This window comes from Alosa pseudoharengus, unplaced genomic scaffold (assembly GCF_046254945.1).
Source record: "Alosa pseudoharengus isolate Yale_2024_CS ecotype anadromous, Long Island Sound unplaced genomic scaffold, YU_APseudo_1.1 YU_APseudo_1.1_scf_8, whole genome shotgun sequence".
Classification (NCBI taxonomy): domain Eukaryota; kingdom Metazoa; phylum Chordata; class Actinopteri; order Clupeiformes; family Clupeidae; genus Alosa; species Alosa pseudoharengus.
Window position 1 is genome coordinate 40,666,575 of NW_027468870.1, and position 20,245 is coordinate 40,686,819.

At 43.3% G+C, this 20,245-nt stretch overlaps 1 protein-coding gene across 1 annotated transcript; it reads right to left on the bottom strand.

The window, feature by feature from the left end:
• Positions 1-1,751: 1,751 nt before the first annotated feature.
• On the bottom strand, positions 1,752-18,880 carry entpd5a (ectonucleoside triphosphate diphosphohydrolase 5a). The gene is made up of 13 exons (XM_076273717.1): positions 18,323-18,880; positions 17,882-17,961; positions 17,547-17,690; positions 16,974-17,049; positions 16,395-16,430; positions 15,876-15,964; positions 14,807-14,886; positions 14,660-14,721; positions 14,468-14,569; positions 4,800-4,943; positions 3,980-4,036; positions 3,149-3,264; positions 1,752-2,999 (listed from the first exon to the last, which is right to left on the bottom strand). The coding sequence occupies exons 1-13, from the start codon at positions 18,681-18,683 to the stop codon at positions 2,916-2,918; spliced, it is 1,431 nt and encodes a 476-aa protein (XP_076129832.1). The 5' UTR covers positions 18,684-18,880; the 3' UTR covers positions 1,752-2,915.
• Positions 18,881-20,245: the final 1,365 nt, after the last annotated feature.

The following is a 20,245-nucleotide window of genomic DNA, read 5'->3' on the forward strand; positions in this document are numbered from 1 at the left end:
TCAGGTCGTCAGTCTAGTCCGTCAGTCATTAGCAGCACTAAGGTTAGACCCACAAGAGTTAGAGGATCCGCTGGTCTATTTAAGATCGCAAGTTTGAGAACTTCAGTTACAGTAACGTTAGTACAGGCGAAAGAGTGGTGGATAAGATGAAACTGTGTGTCAGCGTTGTTCAGCAGTTATTGGGTATGTGAGTGGAATAAATGCTAGCTGCTACACATATTCGAAGCCATCACCCAGATGATGTAGGCTACCAATCACTGAAACGAGGGGAAAAAAACTTCCCCTGCGCTTCAGCAGCCTTTGGATACACATACAAATAGGGCCAAAACCTATGGCTTAAATTAAATGATTTCGTAATGACAGAAAGCTATGTAAATCGCATGGTAATTACCTTTATGTTGGGGTAACTTGTAACTTCTCACATGAGGAGCTGGTAGTGTTAAGTGCATAGACAGTAAAATAAAGTGACAACGCTAACCAGGCTAATAAACAAACCATGCTAGTACGGTGAGTTAACGTCAAAGGGCAAAGTCACGTGACTTCTAGTTGTAGTCTGTTTATGAAATGAAAGGAGCAATTTCGTTTTAAAAAAAAAGGCAAAATAGTGTGATATTTTCACAGTTAGTAGGCTAGATTATTACTTTACACACAATGAAAAATATTGAGGCAAATTGTAGACCCTTCCATATACAACTAAACACAGATGTTGAAGGTCTTGCTTAAGTGGATTTTTAAAAATCATTTTTATGTAATTTGCACTTTCAGAAATAAGAGATGCTGTAGGCCTATTTTCAGTTTTATAGCTGATTGTCTTATTTTGTTTACAAGTTACAGATGGAGTCTGGGTACTTATTGTACTGTTTAGCCTATATCTTACACACTTCAGGCTGTTGCAGATAGCTCAGGGAAGAGACTGTATGACACTATGTGGTACAGCCTGAGACATGCACAATAAAAAAAATGCTTTCTGCATTTTTGTTTTGCTTTTCCCTCCATTGTACCGAACTCGTACCGAACCGTGATGTCCGAACCGAGGTATGAACCGAACCGTGACTTCTGTGTACCGTTACACCCCTAGTACGTAATCACCATGACCAAAATACTTTTTTTTTACTTTGAATCTTGGCAAAAAAAATTATCGACCTACCTACTGACCCATTTTTTGTTTTTTTTGGCTGTTACTGCAAACAAGAATATTTTTAAGGATGGCCTGACCCAAAAATGCTCCCTAGCAGGTCTCTGTTCAAATTACATTTTAGCTTTTATTTATATCGCTTGGGAATGTCGCAGAAACGTTAGTTTATTTCCTGGTTTCGGAACAGATAGCAATCTAACTGCACTGGAGTTCTAGCCAACTGTACCCCAGACCACTATTTTCTGGTGGTCCCAGGTCCGCAACCGGGTTTGGTAGACTCCTTTCACATTAGCAAAAATAACCGAACCATTGATCCAATCGAACTAGGGTCCAGACCAAAGGGTCTAGTGTAAATGCACCCTGGGGCAACAATCTTAATAGTTTTTTAAGGCTCCAGGTCAAGCAAGGTTAAGTAAGATAAAAATGTGGTAGTTCAAATGTGCCTCATGTTTTTAAGATGGATCTGAGATGTTTTGATGAAGGATACCCCCATTTTAGTATATGTTAGTGAAGTGGATACTGTAGTCCCAAGGAGGCAAACAGTCTGGTTATCATATAATTCATTTGATCATTTTATGTGATATATTTTATTCATGTCACATTGTACTCAATAAAAGCAGCACAAGCTTTAAGTTAGCCAAATAAACATTGAAGTAGGTGTTTTGTAGCAACAGCTATGATAAAATAAAGCAAGTCGAGCACATTCACACAACACCGAACAATGGTGAATGTTTTCTTTTTCATTATATACATTGTGAATTAATGTGCACGAAAGCATACCAGAAATGTTGCATGATCATGTTTAAATTGAAGAAATAAAATTATACCTGCAATTTAGGACAGTAATAATCATTGTGACAGCTTGGAAGGAGAAAAAAGTAGTACCATTACAAAACATTAGTATTCACAAAGATCAACAGTGCTTTGAACAAACAGCCACATCCCTGTCTAGATTTTATTGAGGTTTAATGTTATTGTACACCATCATTATATGTGTCATCATTATGGATAATATGGAGAAAACTGGGATTGATACCTGAGTCTTCAAACATTGGAAACATTGTCCTATCAATGTCCAAGCTGGAAGTTGTGGAGTCCTTACAATTGTATAAAACTGTACATTTATCATAAACCCAGAAAATGCCTTCTTTCTGCAACGTTTTCTTTCTGTGCCAAAAAGAAAAACTACTCAGCCTCCACAGTAAAGGTGGATCCTATATGCAGGATCCAAATGCATTTGATTGTAACGCAATACAATTATGTTAATATTAAAATCATTTAAATATATATGTTGGTTATCCAGATGTAGTAATCAATATCTTTCTCATGGAACTTTACAAGAGTTACATTTGTCTGATGAGAAACTATAAGGAGCTGACTCCCTCTCTGTCTGCTACTATAATGTAGCATATATGTGTAGCTCCTCAGAAGGAAATGGCTCCCAAAATAGCCTGACTATATCCACATACACTGTAGCATAAATACTATCCTTCCTGATGGAAAGAAGAAAACCATAGCAACACATACAAAAAACAGACAGAGCTCAAATTAAGCTAGTTACAATGTACAGTAGACAAGTCAACACAGAACAGAGGTTGGCTGAATGGTTGTTAATGACAGGAGGATATGGTGACCGTAGGGCAGGGCCTGGTGGGGAAAACAGCTTAGGAGATGAAGATGAAGCGATCTCTGGTGAAGCATGGATGTTCCTTAGCCGTCCAACACTTAGAATCCCAAATCCATCAACTCCCTGCCACTAGTTTCCTTATATCCAATGGTCTTAGTGAATATTAAAGTTGTTAAAGTGATCAAAAGTGGCACCCAGTGCCCAGCTTGTCTCCACATTGTTTACCTTCTTGGCGAGCTGTGAAAGAGGAAATATAATGTGACATTTGAGGATTCTTTCTTAATACACTGGACCAGGTACATACAAATTAGAGGAAAACATAAGCTTTACAGGATTTCATAAGCTCTGCTTTATGTATTTTACTGTTTACTGTTAATCTGCCTTACCTGCAGCACTGTGCTGTCCTTGAATCCAAACCCCTCTTTCAGAAGGCAGGTGATGTAGGTCATGTCCATGCACAAGAAAGGGCTTATAGGGCGATATTTTGTCATCTTATTACAGACTGCAAGAAAAGCACAAGCACAAATATGACAACACAAATGAGCACAATTTGTCTTTTCTGAGGTTTAGCTGACTGGACAGGAGAGTTGTGTTAGGAGTACTTTGCTGTGCCAGAGGGTCTGCATATGATTGATGTCCTTGCCAACCCACAGGGGGCAAACTGCCAAATGTAGACACAAGGTGTGCCCTGTGTGTCTTCACCCTCTTTTTATTGGCTGGAAGTATTTGTGTGCATGTGACTGCAATGCATGTTTAGGTTTGCACATCTTCTGCCAGGTTCCCCCTTTTGGTCAAACATATTTCCTCAATTGGCACAGAAAAATCTTACATAATGGAGCACTAAATCTGGTGCAGTACCTACACAGCTAATTTTTTCACACTCTACTATGTCAACTATATACATTGACTGCAATGTGTGCACATGTAAGAAATTGTTATGAGTCTGTAAAAAGTACAGAAAGAACCAAATAAGCTGGTTAGTGAGATTTTAGCTGCTTGAGAATCTCACACTGGGCCCATGTGTTTGTGAGAGTACAGGGTGTATTTTGCAAGAAGACCTTGTGCTGGTGGGGCTGTCGTTTTGGGAAGCCTGTGTGATTGTTAGTGGTCTCTCAAATGCAAATAAGCACAGAGAGTTTATGTTTGCACGAAGTGTACAGTCTGAATGGAATTGAGGGGAAGAGCAGAGAAAGTCACAGGAGGGCCTCATCTCTCACCTTCTTTGGCTTTTTTTTTGAAGTCCCTGACCTCCACTACACCACCACGAGAGCCATCTGAATGCAAACAAGGAAAAATCAGCTGCATCAATCCTGTTATCCAGTTACATTATACACTTATAAACATCCTTTTGTATCCCTTACAGGTTTGGATGATTCCAAGAACCCTGAAATGATTGGGGTCCACAGTCTTACATTTATTAGTAAGTTCATACATTTGCCCTGAACTGAAAAACACTCAACTGGAAATTAAGGGGACTTAATGCAGTGTTACCAGGTATTCAAGAATAGATCAACATTTCCAGTGGCATATGCCAAAATTTGGACACTCTACTAGTCAGAACTTTTGCATTTATGTTTTCTGAGAGATTTTTAGACCGAGTAAATTAAACTAAAGCTCTATGAAATGGCTTCATTCAGATTTTGTTAGTTGCTTAGAGGAACCAATGTTTGTTGACTAAATAGGCAGAGCATACCAATTTCTAAAACTTTCATGAGCTGACCTTTCAAATTACTATTTTTAGCATGCCTTGCAAGCCCTAACCAGTAAAATAAGGCTTAACAAGTCAATATTCTGTTTTAGACTTGGTGAACTTCTGTACTGTGTCATTTTCATTAATAAATCAGTCAAGAAATTAATTATTTTGTTGTACAAAAGATCAAAAGTTTGCTTATTTGTGATGTATCCCAGATGTACCGCATGGAAATGCTCAGAATGTGATTTTACATAGAATTACACTGCTGCACTACTCTCAATGTGTTGTGTTAATTATAAACTATGAGTTTAGGAAAATAATCCAGCAATAGGTTGGTCACTTACCAATGAGTCCGGACTCAACTGCTCTGTCATAGTAGTAAGAGAAGGCATAAAAGATGCTGCTTCCCTTCACTTCATACGGCTGATGGACAATACCCTTCACCACACGCATCACTTCATAGTAGCATAGCTTGTATCCAGCGTAACCTAAGCAAAGGAATACAAAACAATCAATCACTTATATTTTACTTACAGTGAATTTTATTTCCAAAAAGCTCCCACACCATAACACACTAGATCTGTCACACAGTGTGTCTGACCAAAAAATGGGCAGATTTGAATGAACCATAACTGCAACAAATCTCATTTATAAAGACACAAACCCAGAACATGACAATAATATAATCAATAACACCTGAAAAAGATTATCAGGCAAAATACAATCAAACCCCCACCCATAATACTTGTACTTATATACATAATAGTATAGTACTATGTCCCTCTTGTGATGTGACCATGTTCATGTATGATTTATGACGACATTTAGATTTCGCTATCACGTCTGTTGTACAAGATATTGACAGTGCAGTAGAAAAAACGATCAGAAAACAGGGTTAAGGTATTTGTCGAGAAGGATGTTTTGGCTGTTTTCCCAACAGGATCTTACAGGACGGTAGGGTATTTCGTTGCTCTGATTGGTTAGGTCTATCCAGTCGAGTGCAGAGCCAACCCCCCACCCCCTCTATCGATTGAAACACACCCTATAATCACATCCCAATAATGCCGTATCAGACTCAAATTCTTAATAGAAATCAGTATGGCTACGTCAGGCTAGTATTTCACACAACGTTTCAGTAATTTATTCAGAAAAGACTGTCAGATAGTGTTGGATAGGGAATCCATCTTACCTGCTCAAAGTAGGCCTAGCCTAGCCTAAATTTTGCCTGTAAGGGATCTGGGTACCCTATTTCCATGTAAATGACTAATGACTTTGCATTTAAAATATAATGTAGTTCTAACAGTAAACCAAAAATACATGACTTTCATTTTTCCCAATCTCAAAGGTATCTTGTGTCCACCACTTCATTTTGAAGTTCATCCATGCTTTGCTGTCCTCTTTCATTGACTACACTTTTCTATACCACATTCAAGAATTGCTGTTGTAATGTAATTTACAGCCAGGTAAATGTTTATGTGCCATCCATGAGCTTGTCACTTTTAAAGTATTTTTGGACTAAAATGGTTTTGAGAACAAAAACTTCTTGTGTCACCCATGAAAACTAACTGAAACATTAACACATTCTGTTTACAAGTGGTGCCCAATTTGTGTAACCTTGTTTACTAGAATGGCTTAGAATTGTTGGTTGGTTCTTAGACAACAACATATTGTACAAATATGAATGAACTAGGTAAATGAAAGCTAATAAACTGTTCCACAGAGTGTAAGACTTTTAGGGCTCTATTTCACACCCGGCAGAAAACACAACGTAAGGCTCATTCTTATCTTACTGTCACACTGTCATGAGGTGTAAGCAGCCCTTAGCAACCAGTCTCAAACAACACCTCAGCAGGATAAATATCCTTAGGATTTTTGTTCAGTCATTTTAACATTATTGGGGTAAGTGTTGTTTTTTTCAGGCTATGTTTTCGATGGTGATAGTGAAACTAAATAACTGTGTAGAACTGTTTTGTCGTTGACTATGAGTCCACGGTGAAGTTAGTTTCACTTTGCCTATAAGCTCAAATAATAGGTGAGTGCAGATGCATGTAGGCTAAAGGCATGTAGACCTGCTAGTCACAAACAGGTTTTAGTAAAGCAAGGTTTAGTGGAATCCCTCTGTTTCATACACGGACACCTCGCGTGCAAGCAGATTCCTTCAAATGCGCCGCTGACTGTCAAAATACCGATGCGCTGTTTGAAGTTGCGCTGTTTGCTGTTAAAGGGAATGGCAGATGCCACTCTCAACTTTTAGAACAGCACTGGACTTGGCAATGTAACTTCTCTCTTGCTAGCCAATTAAAATCATGGAAGGGGCGGGACTTACACTGTCAACAACTACACTGTCAGTGTCCTCTGCCTACACTGTTGGAGAGGAAAGCTCAATCACCTTTTGTCTGTCGAAATCATATTTTAGTGAGCTGAGTCCTGAACGATTTTTGCCATTTCAGTTAGCTAGTTAGTTTCAGTTAGACATGCTGGCACTGAAAATGAGGTTGATGGCACTGTCAGCACAAAAAAATGTGATTGGTGGACACAGAGCTTAAACGCAACAATAGAAAAGAGAGATTTAGTATTTTGGTAATTCTGTGGGAAAGGAGCAACATTAAGACTTGACTGCTACACTGTGAGCTGTAAATGCAGTCCAGAGGCAGTAACTGTTTCATTGAAGTCTATGGCCATAGCTCAGAATTTCACCACATATGCCAAGGTCTTGGTTCTATAGAGTTGGGAATGTGAATTTTGGGCACATTTTCATGATCGTCAAACCCTTTTGACCATTTCAGGTACATTTTTAGCATTTTGAGCATTCCAGTCTGGTGAAAATTGACCTTATATCAGGTGTGCGCCTGTTATTTATTCTGCTGCTGTTGACCGGTTGCTACATACGCTCATCAATACACACGCCTCTTTATGTAGAACTCGAGACCAGAATGGATTTGGCTTGATGGTCTTTTGGGCCCCTCCGTCGACCTAACCCTCTGTAATACCTAACCCTTGCCTTGAAGCCTTGAAGTCGACGGTGGGGGCCCAAAAGACCTATCGTAGATTTCACCGATTAGAACTTTCTACCAAGTGATTGAGGCTGAGGCTGCTGACTTTTAGAGATCAGGGGCCGGATTCACAAAGCCTTCTTAAGACAAAAATACTTCTTAAGTGGTTCTTTCTTCTTATCTTTTGTCTTAAGAACAAATTTAAGAAGATTTGATATTCATGAATAAAGTTCTTATGATTTTTCTTAACTTTCTTCTTAAGATGTTTCCTAAGAAAACACTTAAAAACAAATGAGATTCTTGAAGTGACCGGATCCCCTTGCATGAGGAGGAGGAAGTGGGTTTCTAACCTTCCGTTTGATCGCTGTGGGAGAGACGAGCAAAGACGGGACTGTCGTGCGGAGAACCTGGGGAAAAGAAAACTCTTCCTACAGCTCCAGCCAGAGGGAAGTACACTGTTACCGATCGTAACCAGTGTAGGCATATTGCTGTTTGTGGATTGAACCAGCGCTGCTGCTACAGGCCTCTGTGTTGCCTATTGACCTACACCGGAGGTGCGACTTCTCGTCGCTCCTCTGCCAAGTTAAGTACACGCTCCTTAAATCTACACTAGATGGGCTGTGGTACGAGAGGGGACTGTTAACCCACTGCTGTCTGGATTGGGCTACTCTAAGATCACGTTAGAGTTGGACATTGAGAAAGAATATTTCCAGTATTTTTATGGACTCAATTGCATCGTAATTGCGTGTGTTGCCGTGTGAAGCTTTATTGTGTTTTTGGACATTGACGTGAAGATTTGCTGTGCGTGTGCTGTGCTGTGCTGTCCCCTCCTACTCTCTCACACTGAATTGTTGTTGGGGAACATTGAATATTGGAGTCTTCCATGTAAATGTCCTGTCTCCTATGCCCTCCGACTCGCATTAGTTTCTCTCTCTCTTTTCCTCCGCCAGTGTGCGTGTGTCTGCTGTCTGCCGGACCCTGGTACCTGACGTCAGTCACGGTGTGACCCCGCCCCCTCATCTGCCTGCGTTTGCTGCTGCGTCCTAGCTGGCTCCTTCTCCCTCCTCTGTGTGTATCTATGCACTGTTGGATTCCTTCTCAATGAACTGAGTCAATTTTTAGAAAACTAAGTGACTATTACAAATAAATCCTATATTTTTATATCGCAATTCCTCTGACTCTGGTGTGTTGTGTGGTTACAGTAACTCCAGAAGAAAAAGTTATTTACACATTGGCACCTGTCTTAAAAATTTTAGTGTAAAGTTGAGCGTCTTAGTCATTCATATACACACATTTAACAGTTTTAGACAGCGCATTTGAAATATCAGCCTTTATTATGTGTATTTACAATATATAAGCTTACCATTTATTGCTAACTTTAGCTTGCTGCTCTTGTTTTTGGTAAGCCCTCTGTCTACTGAAAACTGGCATAACTGAAGGGTTCTTGGCAGCATGTGACACACATTGACGTCAGCGTTTAGAACATGTTTCATTTCTTAAACACAAAGTCCATGGAAATTATGGTATTTTCTAGTAAAAACTGCACATTTCAACCTAAAAATACCTAGATCTAGATAATAGAAATACCTAGCCTACCGTTTCAAACATAAGCTAACGCGAGTGCTGTTGAAGGCATGGCCTTTCCCCCTTAGCAACGGTTGCCACTTGTAAACAAAACTAACATTAAGTTTGTAGCAGATAATTCGCTAGTCAGATTCAAGTGGCACTTTATACAGTCTATGAATGGCACTGAATGGTGTGTGTCTACTCTGTCATTGAAACGGAGTTTCATCGTTTAAAAGTAACGTTAACACTGTTGATAAATGATGCAGGCCTTTCTTATCTAAGAAGTTCTTAAGTGAGAAAAAGAAGTTCCTAAGAAATATGACAGTTCTTAAGAATGGCCTGGCATGGCTGCAGGTGCCCGTGCGGAGCCTCGGGACTATAGGCGCCCATAACACCGCATCCCCATTGAAAACACCCAAGTACGGGGGTAAGTCAGATTGGGAGGCATTCCATGCACAGTTTGAGTTGCTCGCTCACGCGGGTGAATGGACAGAGGAAGAGAAACCACTACAGCTTGCTATGTGCCTCACAGACGATGCATTAAAATGCCTTTTGCTGCTTAGCCCAGAGGACAGGCCTGATTATGAGGCTTTAGTGGGGGCACTGAAGAGGCGCTTTGGACAGTGTGTACAGCCTGACCTACTGAAAAATTAACTCAGCAGTCGATGTAGGCTCCCAGGGGAGCACCTGCGGGTCTTGGCCAATGATATAGAGAGCCTTACTAGGCGAGCATATGCACACATGCCACCTGATGTGCAAAGTGAGTTGGCAAGAAACCAGTTCATCAGAGCTCTGTCACCCACTGAGCTGCGTGTGCATGTGCAGCTGGAGCATCCACGATCGTTGCAGACTGCTTTGGAGTTAGCGGTGGAGAGAGAGATTGTGTGGGGCGTGTCAGCTGGAAGTAGCCGCAGTGAGGGCATGCCTACAACTAGAGTGGCGATGGGCACCAGCCCAGGCCTGGAGAAGCCAGTGTGGGCAACTGAGATAACTGAACTGATACGGGCTATGTCTCTCCAAACAACCCGTGCCCCGCGCACATCACCCAGGCTGTGTTGGGGGTGTGGACAACCAGGACACCTCCTCAGGCAGTGCCCAAAAGCTTCCACGAGCCCTGGAAACGGTGCGAGGTCCGCATAGGGGAGGCTGTGCGGACCCCAACCTCATCCTCCTCCTCTTCGTCGTCTACAGGAGGGGCCCAACAGCACAGCCGGGGAAGTCAGGCCCTACTTTCCCCAGAAGCAGACGACAACATTTCCCCGGGGTCAGTAGTAGTGGTGGGACGGACATGTGTTGGGGACTTTTGCCACGTCCCAGTGACTGTAGAGGGGGTCCCCTGCTCTGCCCTCGTGGATACGGGATCCACAGTAACACTCATAAGACCTGATGTGGTGCCAGGCTGGACTCAGTTAGAGCCCACCACTGTGCAGCTGCGCACAGTCACGGGCGGCCTGGCACCGATGCAAGGCAAAGGCATGATGACTGTGACTGTGGGGGGCAGGGCTGTCCGCCATCCAGTGTGGGTGGCAGGTGTGCAAGACCCGTGCATACTGGGACTGGATTTTCTTAAGGCTACAGGCTGCCAGCTGGACCTAGGAGGAGGCACGCTGAGATTCCAGGATGGGCCTGCCATCATGTTGGCTGCCACAACACCGTCGTCTGCTGCCCCCACCACTGTGCCAGCACGAGATGTTGTTACGGCAGAGCCCCAGGTCACACTCACGTCCCCCAAAACTCCACAGTTCCACTTCAACCCGCCACTTCCCCACCATGGCCGGCAGCGCCAGCCTCCATCAGCATGGGCCACCCCACGGCCCTGCTGCCCCAGCCAGAGGAGGGGGCGGCGCAGTCTGCCATACGGAAAATCTGGATGGAGAACCATGATGGCCTGGACTCACATCAGCAGGAGCTGTTATGGATGCTTTTATTTGAATTTAGGGACAGCTTTGCACTGAATGAGGATGAGGTCGGCCGAACACTGCTGGTGGAGCATGAGATTGACACTGGCGATGCCTACCCCATAAAGTGTCGGCCTCGCAGGCTTCCACTGGCGCGTCAAGAGGCATGTGACAAAGCTGTCTGGAACATGCTTCAGGCCGGCATGATCGAACCATCAGACAGCCCCTGGGCGGCGGTGGTGGTCATGGTGCCCAAAAAGAACGGTGAGTGGCGCCTCTGCTCTGACTACAGACCACTGAACGGGGTAACAAAGAAAGACTCGTATCCACTGCCCCGCGTGGACAAGTCACTGGACCTAGTCTCAGGCTCGGCCTGGTTTTCCTCACTGGACCTCCGATCCGGCTATTACCAGGTTCCCCTCTCCTCGTCCGCCAGACCAAAGACTGCTTTTTGCACTGGGCGTGGGCTTTGGCAATTTAAGGTCCTCAGTTTCGGCTTGTGCAATGCGCCAGCAACATTCGCCAGACTAATGGACCGGGTGCTGACTGGCATACCACGCCAGGAGTGCCTGGTCTATTTGGACGACATCCTGGCACATGGACCATCGTTTGACGCCGCCCTGATGTCGTTATGCCGCGTGCTGGGAAGAATCAGGGATGCGGGGCTGAAGCTCCACCCAGATAAGTGTCATTTTATGCAGCGCCAGGTGACTTTTCTGGGACACAGGGTGGGGCAGGAGGGAATTATCACTGTGCAGGACAAAGTGCAGGCAGTGGTTGAATGGCCTGTCCCGTCCACTCAAAAGGAGGTGAAAAGTTTTTTGGGCCTTGCCTCATACTATAGAAGATTTGTACGGGGTTTCTCATGCATATCTGCTCCTCTGTTCCAGCTGTTGCAGAAAGACAGAGAGTTTGTCTGGACAGAAGCATGCCAGGAGGCATTCGTCCAGCTGCGCCGGGCCCTTAGCAATGCCCCTGTGCTAGCCCCAGCTGACCCTTCCCTCCCGTTTATGTTGGACACTGATGCCAGTGGGGTGGGCGTCGGAGGAGTGCTGTCGCAGGTGGGTGCTGACGGAGAGAGGGTAGTGGCCTATTTTAGCCGGGTGTTCAACAAGGCTGAAAGGCGCTACTGCGTAACCCGTCGCGAGCTCCTGGCAGTGGTACTTTCTGTGCGCCACTTCAAATACTACCTGTGTGGGCTGCCTTTCACTGTGAGAACCGACCACTCAGCTCTCCAGTGGCTGATGTCATTCAGGGAGCCGGAGGGACAGGTCGCCAGGTGGTTGGAGGAGCTCCAGGCCTATGATTTCACAGTGGTGCACAGGGCAGGAGCACAACACAGCAATGCATACTCACTCTCCCGTCGCCCGTGTGCGGCAGACGGCTGCCGCTATTGCGAACGAAGGGACAGTCGTGAGCATGAACTGTGTGAAGAGCAGCAGCAGCAGCAGCAGGTGGTACGGCCGGCTGAGGTGTTTGTCTGTCAGGAGTTGCAGACGGTGAGTGCCGGGGAATGGAGGCAGCAGCAAGAGGTCGACCCTGACTTACAGCCGGTGCGTCAGTGGGTGGAGTCACAGCAGAGACCTTCGTGGGAAGAGGTGCCAAGACTCTCACAGGCCACTAAGGGGCTGTGGTCCAAGTTCGACGCGTTGCGCCTGAGTGATGGCGTGCTGCAGAGGGCGTGGAAAGAGCCGGCTACAGGGGAGGAGCGTTGGCAGCTGGTGGTCCCCAGGGGCCTGAGGACAGCTGTGCTGCAGGCTGTGCATGGAGCTCCGGGTTCAGGCCACTTCGGTGTGACCAAGACGATCCGCCGGCTCCGCCAGAGCTGCTATTGGGGACGTCTTCGGAGGGACGTGGAAGACTTTTGCCGGCGGTGTGACCTGTGCACAGCGCGGAAAGGCCCACCAGGTCGGTCACATGCACAACTGCAGCAACATCTAGTAGGGGCCCCCATGGAGAGAGTGGCTGTCGATATTGTGGGCCCACTTCTGCGAACAGATAAGGGCAACGTCTACATTCTCTCTGCCATCGACTATTTTACGAAGTGGCCTGAGGCCTACGCCCTCCCAGACCAGGAGGCAGATACAGTTGCTGGTGCCCTGCTGGGAGGCATATTCAGCCGGTTTGGACTGCCTGACACGCTGCACAGTGACCAGGGGAGAAATTTTGAGTCCGCTGTGTTTGCCGCCATGTGCACTCGTCTGGGCATAAAAAAGACGCGCACCACCCCATTACGGCCTCAAAGTGATGGTTTGGTAGAGAGACTCCACCGCACACTGGGTCAGCAGCTGGCTATATTGACATCGAAGCATCAGCGAGACTGGGATGAGCATCTTCCGCTGGTGCTCATGGCGTGCCGGTCAGCGGTCCAGGAGTCAACAGCGTGCACCCCGGCTCTCCTTATGCTGGGGAGAGAACTCCGCACGCCGGCAGTATGCAAGAAGGCTCCAGGATCGGCTTGAGTCTGCTCATGAATTTGCCCGAGCGCAACAGGAAAGCGCTAATGCGCGGCAAAAACGTAATAATGATATGAGGGCCCGAGGGAGGCATTTCCAAGCTGGAGAGCTGGTGTGGGTGCACAACCCACAAAGAAAGAAGGGCCGTTGTCCGAAGCTTGACAGCCAGTGGATGGGGCCTTGCAGGGTGTTGGAGCGGATGGGGGAAGTGGTGTATCGGGTGCAGCTGCCGCCAAGAGGAAGGAAGGTAGCGCTGCATAGAGAAAGATTGGCACCCTATCAGGGCAGTGCTTCACCCCAAGTCCCCGGAACCCCACGTTCTCCACCCCATGCACCTTTACCGGCCCCACAACCCTGTCAGCCACCGCAGCAGGTGCACGGTGGGGGCAACCCTGTCCCCTTGACCCCCGGGTCTCCGCCCACTTCCCCAGCCCCTGATTTAAGCATATTGTCCCCTGTGTCACGCCCACAAAGGACAAGGAGGCCATCCCAGCGTCTTGCGGACTTTGTTTGTTCCCTCGAGGACGAGGAACTTTGTGGTGGGGGGGTAGTGTAACGTCCTGGGTGTGTTTTGATGTGCAGTTCGGGTCTATGTTAATGTTTTGTGTGCATTGTGTTGTCTCTGTGCCTTGGTGTGCTTTATGTTAACTGCCTGTAGAGGCGCTGCAGGGGGACGGGCACGCCTGAGCAGCAGAAAAGTTACAGTGTTGTTTATCTGTTGTGTGGAGTTCGCGGGAGTTCTAGGAAAAAACAAGGACTGATATCGGCAAGTCGCAGCCCGTAATGGCGACCAAGTGTTGTACCTAATAAATGCTGGTTTATGAAAGTGGTTTCCTGTCCGGGTAACTGAGAACGTTACAATATTCAAATTGTATTATGTAATATAATTTGCCGGTATGTATGGAGACATTTGGGAGTTAAACAAATATACTTGCTCTTAATTGAAAACTTGTTAATGTTATTGCTTATGTGCCATTTGGCAGAATGACTGAAAGGCCAAACATTAGAGTGACATAGTAGCAAGAATAAATAGCACACATAGTAATAAAAATATTATACTATGTATTGAATGGGCACTGTCAAATTATTTTACTCTTACCATCTGGGATCCCACTGACTTTGTATGTGATACCACCAAAGGTCCAGTCCTCTCTGAATTTCTTGGGTAGACAAGAGCTTGTGAAGACTTTCCAATCAAGACCTGTGAGGAATGCACCAAATCAAATTGTCATATCATTATGTCTTTATACTGGTATATTTATGCAGGTATGTTTCAGAACAGGTCATTTACCATCAGCTCCAAGTGCCCCAAGTGTAGCCAATCGTGCAGCAACGAGTCCATTGCCCAGATAACTAATCAGAAAGAATAGATTCAATTCATATTCCATATTATACTTAATAATAATTAATAATGGTTCTCTGCTGCCAAACAGCTTACCTGTGGGTGTACAATTCATATGTGCTGTTAAATAAGTTGAATCTGGCAATGTAGCTGGGAGGGGCAGTCAGTACAGTTTTCTGTGTAAAGATATATTTAGAAATCAAAATGTGTTCATATGCACAATATATTAATGTGTAGACAGAAAACAAAATGACAGGCATAACCACCATATATGTTAATATAAAAACATATCTTTTTCATTCTCAATCATAACACACTGGGTCTGTTCAAAACAGATGGCAGCTGCCTTCAACTGTTCATCTATGTTTTGTTTTGATGGCCTAGCAAGATAGCAACACAGAACACTGTTACTAGAATCCTGACAGCTAACTTTGGTCAGTGAGAGTTGACGTTCTAAAGAATGTTTGGTTGAAAGCAGCATGAAGGACTTATGCGTTGCCTTAAAAACCTGGCAAAACGAAGGTATCTTAGAAGGCATAAATATTTTATTCGGACATGCCTTGATGCCACCAAATGTTGTTTTAGAGGGCAAGATTTTTTCTGTTTCGGACACAGCCAATCTGAATATTCTGAACAGGCTATAAGACATTTCATTGCTAATGTTGCTTAAAACTCTTCCGATTAACCTTTTTTTGTTTGTTTGTTCCCAAACGAAAGTTTGAACTTGTTATCATCCTAGGTTGTGAGTACACTGGACCATTGCTTTGATATCTCTCCCAGTTAGCAATTAGGCTATTAGGCTATTTCTATACTGTCCATGGCTTTATGTCGACGCGGGAGAGCTGCGCGGTGATCTGCACTCGATTGCTCTTCCTCTGTCAACAGCTGTTGCGTCTCACTAGATTGAAATTGAACTTCATAGTCTGAAACTGAATTGTGAGAACTGAATGTGGAAGTCCATAGAGAGTAGGATTTTCAGTGAGGATCATTTACTTAGCAGAGCAAATTAATTCAATTTCAAAATAGTACATTCAGTTTCAAGTTTATGGGATTCAGTTACAACCTTCAATTTCAAAATAGCCTTTACCATTCAAATTTAAATGCAAATATTTAGATTTGGTTTGAAGTGACACAAGTTTTACTTCATAGCTGTTCTTTGACCAACCTTTGACTTAGGGAGGAATGTGATCTGGGTAGACCCTCCACCTAAGTCCAAGATGCCAACTGTCTTCCTCGTCTTGGCATACAAGTGACCTGGAGTGTCAAAAAGGTGGGTAAGTACAAAATTGTTGTTTAGAAGGAGGTGCCATATAATAATAACAGGATTGGACGTTATGAAATTAAGTAAATCTCCACTCCAACACTCAAACCACTATGGACTGTTTTTACATCTCACAAACTTGGCTTTCCTAAAACAGTGATGTTTCATGGAAATACACTAGTCTTCGAATCTCTCAGCTGTTGTGTGTGATACTGTGAAGTACACTCTGAAGTAGACTTTGGACATTGAAGATTTTCAATTCAATGAGACCAGTATCATGCAAGAAATATGTGACCAGGTGCTCAACCAGTTGTAGGGCACTGTAAAACCAAGTAAAGGGATTTGAATGTTGGAGGAGAGGGAAACATTCAAACTCACTACCCACCCCTTCCTCTGACACACTTTAAAATATAAACGTCTTACCTGTTAAGAAGTTCACTGTCACCCAAGCCAACACTCCTATGAGTGAGAGGTAAATAAAGGTAAATCATTCATGTAGCCTCAGTGAATAAGAAGGTTCCTGCTGTTGTCTAATAAGTGAGGCATCTGAGAACAGACTAACATTTATAAAAGGAGCCTGTTACACTGCATTATAGGAAATACTGACCTGTCATGAGATTAAGTGTGACTGTGTTTTTTTGTTTGATTAAGTATCAAATAATACAGCCTTTATAATTTAACCTTTATTGTAGTTGTCAGCCATGTTGCATCATTTATATGAATATGTCAAAGAATTTTCCTCATTACTTGGTAGGTTATTGGTTTGGTTATATGTTTGTAATTTGTCAGAGAAGCTAATTATTGTTTTATAAATGATGAAAATAAAGTTGTTTGTAAAACATAGTGTGTGCATGTCTATGGCAAAGCACTTGCTGCACTGTGTTGAAGACCAACAATACATTCACATCCATAGTGTATAGATATCTGCTGCTCACAGACCATAAGGGGTCTAGAATGTTATTCAAAATTATCTCATCGAAAAAGAAAATATGTATTATATACCTTCATTAGTACCATTCATAATTGACACACTGTTGTTTGGAATAAAAAAAGGTGACTCATCAAAAACTTCTTTAACCTGCAAGGATATAAAAGAAACATAAGCCATATGTTCAGACTCAAAAACATTACTTACTTTTTCAGAAATGTTTTATTTATAAAAATATATGGCAAATGTCCAACAGTACTAGGAATGAGTATCATGTTTTGTTCTCATTTCATTAGTGTCTATATTGTATTTGTTTCAGTATAGATTATCTCAATAGCATAGCTATGAGGCTTTTCTCTTCCCTGCATGACAGGGATCTGAATTAATCTTGGTCTGAGGGTATACAAAGCTCAGCTTCTATGATAATATACAACAAAAGATTGCCAAGGTATATGCCCCAGACAGCCTCTGGAGAACAGTTTTAGAACCGTCACCCATCCACTTTTACACATCCACTATTTATGTCTGTTCTCTATATTCATTTCATGAATCACAAACTGTCATTGGTGTGATTTGTTTTCTTTTCTGGTAAACTGACAGAAATATGAGAGGAAAATAAAAGAACAGCATGGACTCCAAAGTCTCACCTCATCCAGAAGGGCTTTGGCCTTCTCTTCTGGTAGCAGGCGGAGGCCTGCTGTGGCTTTCAGTATTACAGGGGTCTGTTTCCACTCACTCTTGGGCACAGTCTTCTTGGCCACCTTCAAAAGCTGCCTTATAGTGTCCCCACCCTTGTAAAAAAAATCATTACAAAAACTTTAAAGGAATGCACTCTTATAGTATGACTACCAAGCCACGTTGTGATATCTTTACATACAAATATTTACATTACTTCACCGGTTGACATATCTTGGCTGCCAGTAACTTTAAATTAATTAATAAAAAAATAAAAAACGGTTAAAAATATTCATTATGAACCTACCACGTCAGGCTTATCTGCATATGCAGAGAGTCCAGGCTTCACAGCATGATACATTTCATTGTCCAAAACCGGTAACTCCACTGAAACCAGCATTAAGAAAACAGGTGATGATGTCAAAGATTGTGAGAAATATCTCTTTTCATGAAATGCTACATTACAATCTTAAAATACAATAACCTAATTTGAAGATGGATTAATTAACATATTCTTTCAATGATATTGCTGACATTATATCTAGATTGAGTTTATAAAACATTGTAAAAGTGCTAATGTTGTCTTCAAATAACTACCTTCAATTAGCTACCTGAAGTTGCACAATAAACCTGGTGAAAGCAACATACACTATTATGTAATTAAAACTCCCTTTGTTGTTGCTATATTTATCTTGATTATACAGCTGAGTAAAACATCAAAATCTTGTTCTAAAGCAACATTACTCACCTGGATCCTTTTGGATGAACTTGTAGATGTGGATTCGTGTGCCTGTGCTGCCTGCATCAAACATTATCCCATAGTACACACGGCTCACATTGACTGGCTGCTGCATGTCAGGAGATCCAGACACCTCTGGAAGCCCAGAAATGTCAGTACCCCCGGAGACCTCTGGAGCATGAGGCTCAGGCTCAGATGGAAGCTGGTTGTCCATGCTGCCATACTGTCTAGGGGTAGGATGACTGGGCATACGATGGCTGATGATATGTGAGTTGTAGATGTGGCCATAGTATGTTCCCTCCACCAGGAAAAGCCCCCACATGAAAGCCCATATGGAGCCCATACGTGTGAAACACCTCTGCTGAGCCATGTTATCACACTGACAGCAATAAAGAAAAAACAGAACAGAAAGGAAGTATAGGCACAGTAGCTGTTTTGCTATGAGAAAGTTTTCTCTGGCTTAGTTTACTGGCGTTGACAGTGAGAAGTGGCTGAATGGGCAGCCTGAGCATGCAGAGGAGATGGCAAGAGAATGAAGAGTGGAAAAGTTAGAGGGACAGAGACAGAGGCAGAGACAGAAAACACAGGCAAACTCAGGACTGGCTAGCCATCTGTTTACAGTATTTAAAGACATACGGGCTTGGCCAGATGCCCATCCTGAGCAAAACGATCCACCAATCATGTGGCGTTACATCACAATTCATCAAGAAGGACCCCTCCTTTTAGAAAAAAACTACCTGCTCAGCAGCAAGTTTTTTTTCCAAGAGAGAGAGGATTTAGCTAGTCCTCCTTCCCCCACCATTACCACTTTTGAATGGTTTAACCACAGCTGGAAAAGCTCCTAAAACAATGACCAAGACTAGGCTACACTTACACATCAAAACAGGTTCACTCTGCATAAAGTAAAAGGCATGGTCTTAAAATACATTTTATATGTCTGCTTAATTAAATTGCAGACACTCCACACTAACAAGGATCTCAAATTTCTGATGAATGTTTAGTTACTGCGTTGGACCTCTGGTGAAATGAGTATGATGTCATATATAGTATTAAAAGTATAAGTAACAACTTCTTTGAAAATGTTCTTCTTAAATGATAGTGTGCAGAAGTATGCACCAGTCTATACACACTCTTGTCTAAATGTGTAGTTATTTATGTCATTATTTCCTGTGTTCTCTCTCTTAAACCGTGTAGTTAAAAATTGTGTGTTAAAAAAGATATGTAGACATTATCTAATTTATTGTGGGACTTTGTGGTAAGGTTATAAACATCATTACTGTTAGAGAGTCCTAAAGCACTTCTGCAGAATGCCCTAAGGGTGAGACTGTGAGTCACTGCAGGGCAGGGGTTGTGAACCATGTTTCTGCACTTTACCACCTGACCTGACGCTCCACAAGAAGCCTGTGAAAGTTGCACTTGTTGGTGAGAGCCTCAACCCACGTGCAGCCAGGCAGACTAACAAAATCTGCACACAAGACCATTTACTGCTCCAATATCAGTGTCAGAATTTTATGTGTGCGTGAAAATCCATGGTATGTTTTGCACAGACCAAATCGCACACTCTCTGTCACATGAGCTGGCATACTCTCTAAACTTCAGAACATATGCTTTTGCCTTCTACCACTGACCACTGGGACAACCACAAGATTTTCTACAAGTCAAAGTAAGTGTTTGTAACAGAAAAGCCTTGACATTATATTGTATATTTCTTATTTTTGTTTTCTCAGTAAAACTTTTTAGAACAGAAAAAAATATTTGTTATAGGTAATGAAGAAGAGCAAGAACAGCAGAATGTGGAAGAAATGAAACATGAACATACATACACACACTTAGAAATGCTTGAGACCTTATCTGAACTACAGTGTGAGTGTGGGTTTTCCTCTCTTCGGTGAAACTGAAATTCCACTATCCCAAACACAGCCACATGTACAT

Bases quoted from the DNA above. Each gene is read 5' to 3' on its own strand.
- entpd5a (XM_076273717.1), bottom strand. From the start codon at position 18,683: ATGGCTCAGCAGAGGTGTTTCACACGTATGGGCTCCATATGGGCTTTC. The intron at 14,570-14,659 runs GTAAATGACCTG...CATTCCTCACAG, and splicing joins TGGGGCACTTGGAGCTGATG to GTCTTGATTGGAAAGTCTTC. The intron at 3,000-3,148 runs GTAAGGCAGATT...CCTCTTTCACAG, and splicing joins AGGACAGCACAGTGCTGCAG to CTCGCCAAGAAGGTAAACAA.